Source organism: Cornus florida, unplaced genomic scaffold, assembly GCF_030987335.1.
Source record: "Cornus florida cultivar Cherokee Brave unplaced genomic scaffold, ASM3098733v1 CherokeeBrave_3.0.0_Hap2_Chr08, whole genome shotgun sequence".
Lineage (NCBI taxonomy): Eukaryota > Viridiplantae > Streptophyta > Magnoliopsida > Cornales > Cornaceae > Cornus > Cornus florida.
In genome coordinates this window covers 57,253,608-57,265,614 of record NW_026775578.1, presented here as the reverse complement: position 1 = coordinate 57,265,614, position 12,007 = coordinate 57,253,608, and the positions used below count along the sequence as shown (strand labels likewise).

Sequence of the window (12,007 nt, the reverse complement as noted above, 5' to 3'; positions counted from 1 at the left end):
TTCCTTTTTGTCTTTCCAATAATCTTTCCAGAAGGACTACGCTTCGTAAGCGTCTTGCCAAAGTGTTGAGTAGTGGGCTGCCTTTTGAAAATACCATCCTCATTAGAAAAATCTCCATCACCAAAGGAGGAGAATTGAGGTTGAAATTCTTTCTTAACAATGGCCAGTACTTGCAAAAGGAAGTATAAGTAAAGTCCAGAACTTAGAAAAGTTAAGTCTAGCCATATTGAAAATACCTAAGAAACTTTTTCTTTTCCTTTTGCTTTATACAAAATATCCTCTCCTTTTTACAGTACTTCCACTTCTTCTTCTTCAATTTCTTCTTCCTCTTTTTCATCATCACTTGAAGAAAGACCTTTGTTGCTCACATCACCAATCTCGGCCACACCCTCAACCTTACTGGGCATTGCAGTGGCTTTGTCTCCACCTTCTTATTCACTTTCCTCGGGTATTTCTTATTTATTAGGCTATCTTTCAGCATATGAAAGGTTGACAGACTTCAATATAAGGAAAGATGGAATGGAAAGTACAAGATAAATGCATTATACCTAGAGATAGGGGCTTGAAGGAGGCTAATATAGTGTTACAAATAGCCTTGTGATTTTTTTGTCTAAATGGAGGTAATATAGGTTGTCCACCATGCATTAAATTCATTGGTAGACTGAGGCTTGCTAGTATAGCCTTGAAAGTTGAAAGTTGCTATTTTTGCTGTATAAGCTTTATCAATTACTGCAAATTGCGCATACTTCATAAGCCTCACCCGTTGATCAAAAAGTCTATTGTAAGATTTGTAAAAAGGCAAGGGAATGAATTGTGTGAACCCTATTTGACTAGCCAGTTGGGCTGGATTGTAGAACTCCATGCCACAGAAACTATTCCTTAAAATGGGCTGAGTAGTACTGTAATGAAGGTCACGAGCAAGAAAAAAGCTTACCCAAATATTTTTCCACTCTTCAGAGTGTTTCTTGGTGGAAACACCAAGGGAATGAACCAACCAAGATGGCATGCGACAAAGGGAGGTAAATGGATCAAACAACTTGTTATCTCCAGTTTAACATTGATTATAAAAAGTACTCAAAGTTTTCAACAAAGCTGAAAGAGGAAGGATCTGTCGTTGCTAAAGGGTAACATAGAAGAGATTTTCCTATCTACATGGCAAGTGGAGAAGTTCTGTCTTGAATATACACTTTAAACCACATCTAGAATAACCAGAAAGCGCCTAGGAACCTCAAAATTTTTGAAGCAAGGAGGTCATTCAGACCTCTATACATATGAAAGAGTACAACAGGAGCCAATGCCAAGTCTCCATTTCTGGCCAAAGAGATAGCAACTTGGACAAAGTCCTTAGTGACTTGGCCAGACAAGACTCATAACAACTGGCCAGAAAGCCAATAAATCGGAAAATAATGTGTTCATCTTCTTGGAGTGGTCCAGATTTCTTGTGGCACTATCATCATCTCAATGTGGTCTAAGACCTATGATATAACAAGCATCTCTCAAAGTGGGAGACATCATTCCACATTTAAGGTGAAGAGCATTGGTGCTCGAAGACCAAAAAAAAAGAGCTAGAAATAGAAGGTGTGGATCAAGGGTAATGGAAGCCTTACTAATTTGAATTATGTCGTAGATACCTTATCTTTTCCATTGAGAGGAAATTTTCTCATCTTTGGAAAGACAACTCACCTAAAATGACCATGAAGAGCAATGTGTGGGCCAGTTCTTGATGCTAAATGAGGGTTTTACTTTCTTGCCTTTCTGTAAAAAAGGAGAAAACTCTAAATCAAATGGGAGAGGAGACTTACCAGAAGGGTAAAAATCTTCCAACTCAGAAGGAGCCACGCCGGCAAAGGCTGGCCTAAGTCTAAGTAAAGAATCTTCTAGAGAATCAAAGGTTCGAGATAAAACCTGGTAGGGTTTAAAGACTTCAAAAGTACTTGAACATGGTGACTATGGCTACGGGTTTTGACTTTAGGTTAAATAGATGGGGCTGGAAGAGAGGAACTAATGGTTTGCTTGGAAGGTCGTTTGACTTTAGCAGGAGCCATGGGTCGTGATCTCTACAGATTAGGGTTTCCTTCCTTTAAGGTTGGTTGAAGAAGATAGAGAGAAGAAATAAGAAGATAGAGAGGCTCCGTAAGTAGGTTGATAAGAACAGAAGATATATATGCACATATATATAGAAGCAATGAAAGAATAAAATCTAAGGACGGCTTTTAAGGGTGGTAGTTGGAAGGTTTGAAATTCAAAAAAGGAAGTAAAGAGGATTCAGAAGTCTAAGAGATTTGAGCCATAAATGGATAAGACTCATTTGGGATATGAGAGACTTTTGAAATGGTGGCAGGTGAGACTGACATGGAAAGAATCTAAGGGTCAGCCGCAAAAGTCTTTACTAGCCCATAATGATTGCTTCAGAAAATCCAAAGTTGATGTAACTTTTGGAAATTCAAAAATCCCATGCCTTGTCATCAAATTGTTCCACACGGCATGGAATTTGGGGGGCAAATGTTTATCCCATTATTTTTGGCCTAATGGAAAGGTGATATATGGCAATTTCCAATGAGCTTGCCATATTGGATTGGTGTTTTAATGTCCAAAAGAGGAATCGTAGTATGGAATTACTAAAGATTGATTGTGTGATATCTGATAATAAAGAAGAAGTATGTGGCGAGTTCCAATGGAACTTGCCATGCTGGATCGCAACTTTAATAAGTTATAGTAGAAATATAAAAAGAAAATAAATGAGAGAATTGCGTAAAGGCTTGAATGAGATGAATTACTCATTCACAGCTCTAGTATTTATAGATAAAAAGAGCACATGCTCATATTACAAGAAAGGAAACTAAATCAAATCTAAATCAAATCACAACCTATTCTAAAGCATAGTCAAATCTCTGCTATTATGATAAGTCATTCCATAAATCGTGGCTATCATGTATGCTAATATATACATAGTCAAATCTGTGCTATTATGGTAAGTTATTTTATAAATCATGGTATCATATATGCAAACACTCCCCCTCAAGTTGGTGCGTGGATATCTAAAACGCCCAACTTAGACAATGCATTCTCAAACATAATCTTGCTAACGCCCTTTGTAAGAATGTTTACAAGCTGCTGAGAGCTTGTGACAAATGGAGTTAAAATTTGACCAGAGATGATCTTTTCTCGAATGAAGTGATGGTCAATCTCTAAATGCTTAGTCCTATCATGCTGAACGGGATTTGTTGCTATGCTAGACAGATTTGTTATCGCAGTAGAGTGAGAATGAATGCGAAACTGGAAGGTATAAATCTGTCATCAAAATTTTCAACTATAGCAACTCATCTACCCCAAGAGCTATAGCCCTATACTCTGCCTCTACACTAGATCGAGAGACAACATCCTGCTTCTTACTGTGCCAAGTAACCAAGTTACGACCAATAGTGGTACAATAACCCGAAATTGACCTCCTATCTGAAATTGATCCTACATAATCAGCATCTGTCCAAGCCTCAACACGTAAGTGACCATGATTGGCAAACAAATACCACGGCCTGGACACCCTTTTAAGTAACAAAGGATCTGAGCTGTATTAAGGTGAATGGCATAAGGAGAGTGCATGAATTGACTCACGACACTCATGGCATAAGTAATGTCAGGTCAAGTCATTAATAAATAGATGAGTTTCCCTATAAGTCGTTGATACTGACCAACATCTGATAACAACTCCCCCTCAGAATCAGCGAACCGATGATTCTACTCAATCGGAGTATTAGCAGAATGAGCGCCAAGCTGACCAGAGGTAGAAAGCAAGTCAAGAACATACTTGCATTGAGAGATAAAAATGCCAGCCTTGGAGCGAGCCATCTCAATACCTAAGAGGTACCGTATAGGACCAAGATCCTTAATCTCAAACTGACGGCCAAGATAGCTTTTAACCTCATCAATTCCGGTAGTGTCATTGCCAGTAAGAACAATATCATCCACATACACAATGAGAGCAACTATCATACTACCTGAATAACGTAAAAACAAGGTATGATCAGCTGCACTTTAATGGAAACCAAACTTGAGCATGGCAATGCCAAAGTGATCAGACCAAGCTCGAGGAAACTGCTTGAGGCCATACAGAGAACGACGAAGACGACATACCATACTAGAATGAGAAGGAGAATAAAAGCCCAAAAGAGGAACCATGTACAGCTCCTCCTATAAATCACTATTGAGAAAGGCATTCTTGACATCTAACTGAAATAGAGGCTAAGATCGAATCGCAGCAATGGAAAATAATACACGGATGGTATTCATCTTGGCAATAGGAGCAAAAGTTTTCTAATAATTTATGCCATAAGTCTGAGTGTAACCCTTGGCAACCAATCGGACTTTGTAACGAGCAACTAACCTATCTGGATTATGCTTCACTGTAAACATCCAATGACAACCTACAGCCTCTCATCTAATAGGAAGTGGAACCATGTCCCAAGTTTGATTTTTCTCAAGTGTTTATAGTTCTTCTGTTATAGCATCATGCCATTAAAGTTGTGCCAATGTATCTGCAACACTAGAAGGAAGAGGAACTGATACAACAGAAACAAGAAAACTCCAATAGCAGGGTGACAAAACATAATGAGAAACAGAATTAGAAATAGGGTATGTACAAGAATATTTACCTTTCCAAAGTGCAATGGGGCGATCATCAAGTGAAACAATAGCTTGAGAAGGTGGAGCTGGTGCCAAAGGAACATGGCAGTCGATCGTGGGAGTAAAAGCTTGTACCTATTGTCTCCGACTATAAACCTGCGAAAAAGGAACAATTCCCCCTGCTAAAGGGGTATGACGAGGAGGAATCATAGAAGACGAAATAAGTAACGATAAAGGAGTTGAAGACAGAAGAAGGTAATCATCCATTATATTCAATGGAAACCATTCACTTTAAGAACCAACTGAACCACTAGAGTATGGTGTATGCTCAAAGAAAGAAACATCCATAGATATAAACCACCGACGACTAGGAAGATGGTAACACTTATAACCTTTTCGAGAGTGAGAATAGCCCAAAAACACATACTTCAAATCCTTGGGGTCAAGCTTTGTACGAGTCTGCCCCAACTGTTAAATAAAGCACACACACCTGAAGACTCGCGGAGGAATCAAAAAGAGATATGAATTGGGATATAAGATTGAGAGTGGGGCTGTAAAGTTAAGAACCCTAGAAAGAGTCTTATTAATGATGTAAATAGCTGTAAGAACTGCATCTCCCCAAAATGACTGGGGAACATTCATGCCAATGCAGATTGCTTTGGCTAAGTCAAGAATGTGGTGATTCTCTCTCTCATAATGACCATTCTGTTGAGGAGTTTTAACATTAGCCATCTGATGCTCAATCCCAAATTCTGTTCATAACCATTGTACCTCCCCATAAGTGTACTCTGTACCCTGGTCAGATCTGAATTTTTTAATGGTACAACCATATTGAGTCTGAACCATTGTCATAAAATTTTTAAAAATAGTGTATACCTTATTTTTGGTTTTCATAAGATAAACCCATGTAACAAGACTATGATCATCAATGAATAACATAAAGTATCGAAATTCAAGACTATAAGTAATTGGGCAAGGACCCCACACATCTGAATGAACAAAATCAAAAGGTGTTAAAGCAGATTTATTACTAGCAAGATAATTGAAACGAACATGTTTAGCCATATGACATGTCTCACAGGATAAATAGACACTAACACGTTACAAAATAAGAAATGAAATAAATGTTTTAAATAATAGAAATAAATATGTCCTAAACGCATGTGCTAACGCATAAGTTGGGCTTTATTGGATGAAACAATGTTAGAAAATGAAGCTAAAAGTGCTTGAGGTGACAAAGGAGCATCCAACAGGTATAAACCGTCCACTTCACGCCTATTGTTAATCGTCTGTTTTGACACCAAATCCTGAAAAATACTATAAGAGGGAAAGAACATTACATTACAATTTAATTTTTTAGTAACGTTACTAACAGAAATAAGATTTGTAGTCAACTTTGGAACATGAAGTGTATCTGACAAATTTAATGAAGGAGTAACTGATATGTGACCCTTCCCAGCAATGAAAGATGGAGAGCCATCCGCAAGGCGGACCTTGCGATGGCTAGAGCAGATATTATAAGAATGAAAGAGTGAGGACATACTAGTCATATTGTCTAAAGCTCCAGAATTAATGATCCATGGTGTCGAAGATGTAGATACGCTATGTGCAGATGCAATAGTACCTAAGTGGGCGTAAGTGGAGGTTGGCTGAGATGATGCCTCCATTTAGTTGAAGAATGGCTTGAACTTGTCCAAATTAGCTTGAGTCAAGGTAACTATGGAAGAAGATGTAGAGGCAGAGTTGTCACAAGTTGACAATGAGATTAGTTGTGTAACAGAATGTGCAGAGGATCGAGGCTGTTGCTTCTATTGCGGTGGGCGTCTATGTAGAGCATAACAACGAGATTTGATATGACCAATTTTTCTGTAATGGTCACACCATCCGCGTTGTCACCACGGAGGAAGACCGGTGGTAGAGCTGTGAACTGACTAGGATGGTACAGTTCTTGAAAGGTTGGGAATCCAAATTGCCATAGCAGAACGATCAACAAAAGCAACACCTAATGGATGAGTCCGACAGCTCTCAGCTGATAGCACATAGGAGTATGCATCCTCAAAAGTGGGGAATGAAGATAAGCCCAATAAATGATCACAAGCATACTCAAACTCGTCGTTCAACCCGACAAGAAACTGAAACACTCAATTCTTCTCCACAATCCCTGTATATAAAACTGCACTATCTGGATCGTTCCAAGAGTGGAAGGAATCATAATATGACATCTCCTCTTAAATAGCATGAAGTTTGGCTATGTAATTTGACATTGTCAAGTTACCTTGAGAAATCCTAGTGATATTTCGCCCTAGGAAAATTTGTGCATTATTCTGCCTCTGAGAATAAGTGCGTTAAACTGAATGACAAATCTGCTTAGCAATCTTCATAAACATATAGCCAACAGCTATGTTTGGTTGCTTCGAATTGACTAGCTAAGACATAACCATAGCGTTATCTGCAAACCACTGTGGATATGCCTTTTCTAACTCAACTGGCTCTTTCTCAGAACCAATAATATAGCTAATATTGCCCTTGCCACCAATAAACATCTTGGCAGACTGTGCCCAAATCAAATAGTTGGAACCATCTAACTTCACTGTGGTGATTTGAAGTCTTGGATTTTCTTATGAGTTTGTGGGAAAAATGGCACCACCACCCATAAAATATGAGCCAATAAAATTAATAGTCGAGGACACTGAATCTTTGATAATCTATCACATGACAATAAAAAAAACTCTAAAAATACCACAAATTCTGTTAATAAATCAAAGGGTCTCCTTAGACAATAAACAATAACAATGTCTCCTTAGACTATTCCCGAAGAATCCAAATACATACCTTTTTTAAAGAGCACTGCCCACTTATATATAGCCAAACAACCTCCTTCTTAATATCCGGAACCTCTTTGTAGACTATTATTTTTTTTTACCCAAGCCCTTCTAGGTGTTAGAGACCAACGATTCCAATTAACTCAACCTTAGAAGAGTAAAACAGAAATTGTAAAACTTAAAAATATCTGTTTTCGATTACAAAACAACAACACAGAAAAACATGTATAGGCAACGTCACACGATGTCACAAACAGCCTAAGGTGGCTATCGCACAAGTAGTAAGGCTGCTAAAAGGTGTGGAAATGTGTTGGCTTTAATACCAAGTAGAAATATAAAAAGAAGATAAATGAGAGAATTGCGTAAAGGCTTGAATGAGATGAATTACTCATTCACAACTCTAATATTTATAGATAAAAAGAGCATATGCTCATATTACAAGAAAGAAAACTAAATTAAATCTAAATCAAATCACAACCTATTCTAAAGTATATTTTATGGCATATTCTACAACTTATACAAATCTCTGCTACTATGGTAAATCATTCCATAAATCGTGGCTATCATATATGCTAACATATGCATAGTCAAATCTCTGCTATTATGGTAAGTCATTCCATAAATCGTGGTATCATATATACTAACAGTTATTATTGGAGTATTAGAGCTATTTAATTTCACGTAGTAATCAAAGACAAGTGGTCCAGTACAATCTTACCATGTGAAGTTTTTTATCTTAAAAGAAAAAGAGGTGAGTTCTATTAGGACTTGTCACCTTTAAAACGATGGCCCACATTTTCCCATTTGGAATATAGAAGTTATATGGAAATATTACTGTGCAACTTCATGCAATTACTTAAGACAAATTCAACCAATTAGCTCTCAACACGTGGTGAGTTCTACTGAGCTTACCACAATGTTAGCCATAGTATAACAATTCTTTTAAGAGTTGTTATTATTGAAGGTTTATGGAAAAATCGTGTTTTCAAAGAATCCTAAGTAAAAGGAAGGTTTCCCATTATGACAACTCCAGAGTTGACCAAGCAAAATGTGGGCTGGATTTTCTCCTTATTTTTAGAAGAATTCAAACAACTATTTTAGCTAAGTCAACAACATTACAGAAGAAAAAGGGAAGTGGGTGATGGTTTAAAATGGCAAGTATATATTTCTGGATATATATATATATATATATATATATATATATATATACAAGCACTGAAATACGACCCACGATGAAGAGATTTCTGAAATAAAGGAGTCCATGATGCCATGAATTCCAAAACTAGAAATGAATTAAAGTCTTGTTGAGGGAGGTTACTAAAATCATGGATGCGTGGTTTGTAGAAGAAAAGAGACGTGGAGGATGATTTATATATATATATATATATATATATATATATATATATATTTGTATCAGATACAGCCCACGATAAAGAAGTCGCTGAAATAAAGGGACACGACGCCATGAAAACGAAGACCAGGAAAGAAAGTCCAACTGGAAGGAAGTTACTCAAAGCCGAGGAGAACATAAGTCTGTAAATAACAGATATAGATTATATGCATGATATATGTGATATATATAGAAAGAAGGCTTCTGCAGAAGGAAAAGACTACTAGAAGCGTGGGACACTTGGCCAAACAAGAATACATCAATTGGAAGTGGTGGTACTTCATGCAACTACTACCACTAACTGAAGGAAGTTATAGAAGATTATGGATGACAAGACTAAATTAATAAAATCATGTCTGAAATATGAAGAAGGAATCGACGGCAGAATAAAAGGGAGCAAGAGATCGTGGGACACACGTAGGTTTGTGAAGAGGACAAATGGAAAGTTAACTTTAGAAGTATACATAAACTTGAAATCATGGAAGACGTGTTTGAAGTCAAGCTCAGAAGAAACAAAGAGGAAGAAGAATATGGAAGAAGGTGGTTACAACCGCCAAAAGATCATGGGACACTTGGCAGTCCGAAGCCAAGCCAAGTGGAAGCTACCAAGGCTGCTACATCAAACTACTGCATGCAATAAAGTCTATAACTAGGGCACTAAGGCTTAACTTGCAAATCATGTTTAATACATACAACAAACAGTACCTTTACTTATTTCATTTCATGTATCTTTACATTTCTGTAATGTATTTACATTATATCTAATTTAAGTCAAGCACTTATTTTTCCTACTTTCCAGTAAGTAATCCATAGCTTTTCTTGCAAGTCCTGCACTTTTAATACCGTCTTCATTTCTACTAGCTATAGAAAAGTCCCGAAATCCTTTTCAAGGCAAAAAGACCTTTGAAGGTAGTTATTCCAAACCTTCATACAATTGCCTTATCCTTACAACTTCTAACTAGAATATTGTTCTGATATCCACTTTGAAACGACAGCAGTTCCTGGCATGCCCGCTCCCCACGATTCTGCTTTCCACTCACCCGAAAAGCGGAACCGCGCTTCTTTTCTAAGCCGAACACAATATTTGAACTAAATTCATTCGGTACTCCAAACAAAGCATTAGTTTATTTGACAGTAACCTGAAGGAAGAATTAAGACAGTATATGATGTACCTGGGTTTTGAGAAGCGTTGTTGCTGAGGATTCCAGAGAAGACTTCGGACTTGTTCATGTAATTTGTTGATCCAAGAAGCGTTTGGGCTCTCTCCAAACACGACTTAATATCATTACACCACCCACCACCCTATTTAAAAATAATAGGTTGATCAATGATTGAGAAATTAAAAATCATAATGTGTAACAGCTAGGGACCTAGTAGCTAAAATTTAATAACCTTTCATAGGCTGATCAATATAACCTAATTTTAGGTCAAATTAAGGTGACACTGACCTATGATTCTAATATAAAGAAATAAATAAATAAACTTGATGTTTTTGGTTTCTTAACTTCAATCTTTCAAATCAAATCACATTTTAACCCTAAAATTTCAATAGAGAAAACATATGGTAAAAGGGTTTAAAATTCTCTGCAAAATCGAAATAAACGCAGTGCAACTTGAAATAAATAAAAAATAATAAGAAAAAAAAATCTGGAAATAGAAGTTCAAACACGGTTTTTATTATAAATAGTGAAGTTTTAAATCCTTTAAGAAAATGGTTTACATCTCTATTAATTAATTAATTTCTTTTTAAATAAATTTGATACTGACAGTAAAATTAAAATAGTATAATTAATATATAGACGATAAAAATATTTAATAAAAAATGATAAATTTAACCTGAAAGTTTGACTTTAATTGCATGGACAGTTTGTACTTTAGGGAGTTACTTGAAAAAAATATTTGTTTTATATATATATATATTATATTATATAGAATAAGATTATTATCAGCCCGTTCAAACATAACACATAATTCATACCCGATTTGTTTAATTAATAAATTATAAGTTTGGGATTTTTTTTTTTTTTTTTTTTTTTGGGGAAGAATTTAGGTTTCGGATTGTTAATTGTTATCAAAAATGAATCCATTGAAAGATTTAACTTTTGAGAGCTAATATCTTGTGTTAGTAAAATAATACTCAATTCAATTCATTCACCGGTACGCCATTATAGGTTGTTTTCAGGATCATTTGACACTTTTGTGAGACCATTTTTTCTAATTCTGAGAGTTTGGATTGAACTCATCCTCCAACTTCTAGGGTTCAAGAGTCACTGAACCCTGATTGGGTAACAAGAAAGAAATGCTAAATATCCCCAACGAGAATAAGAATTACCTCGAACTCTAGAAGCCAATTGCTTGCTCCATCACCAAATCCACTGTGAAGATGATAAGCAGGCAAACTTCCATCCAAACAAACTACCAATATATATATATATATATATATAAGAATAAGCTTAAATTATTTTCTGAAATGTAATTCAAGAGAAAAAAAATTCAAATACAATTTTCATTGAAGGCTTACCAGCTCCTTGAGCCGAAGCATTTTGAACCAGTGTCATGTTCACCTGAAGACGATCATCATCAGAGTAAACGCACCATGAAGCGCATGTTAGCAAAAGAAAGTTAATGGCAGCCCTCAATTTCATTGTCATTTTATCAATCACAGAGAGTCTGGTTGGATTCTTCTTTTTGTTGAAGAAGAGAGAGGGTTATATATATATATTGGATTGTGTTTACAAAATATGAATTTAAAGGTTGGAGGTGCTATTGTCACTCCATTTTTTTACTTTTACATTACAATTTTAAATGAAAGGACAATTAAAACCTTAAATTTATAAATAAATTATTATTACTTTTTAAAAAATTTCTCTCCTTATCTCTCATCTTTAATATTTTAGGTCTCTTTTGACAAGATAAAAAATAAAATAAAAAAGTTACCATTAAAATAACTATCTCTTTTGACAGGAAAAAATCCCAAAAAAAAAATATTTATTGAATAAATTATCTCTTTTGTCAAAATAAAAAAAATAAAAAAAGAAAACAGAAAAAGAGGATTATATATATATATATATATATATATATATATATATTGATATTGAATAAATTATCTTTTTGATAATACCATAAAAAATATATATATTTCTATTGAATAAATTATTTTATGGGACCACAAAAA

General features: G+C 35.6%; 1 protein-coding gene across 1 annotated transcript in view; it reads right to left on the bottom strand.

Annotated features, from left to right (window-relative positions):
• The window catches only part of LOC132270318 (pectin acetylesterase 9-like), a 34,447-nt gene extending 22,964 nt beyond the window's left edge, over positions 1 to 11,483 (bottom strand). The window contains exons 1-3 of the mRNA XM_059771502.1: positions 11,354 to 11,483; positions 11,165 to 11,247; positions 10,005 to 10,134 (exon numbers count right to left, since the gene is read on the bottom strand). Coding sequence (XP_059627485.1) covers positions 10,005 to 10,134; positions 11,165 to 11,247; positions 11,354 to 11,483 — 343 coding nt within the window. The remainder of the gene's footprint in view (positions 1 to 10,004; positions 10,135 to 11,164; positions 11,248 to 11,353) is intronic.
• Between the last annotated feature and the right edge of the window lie 524 nt (positions 11,484 to 12,007).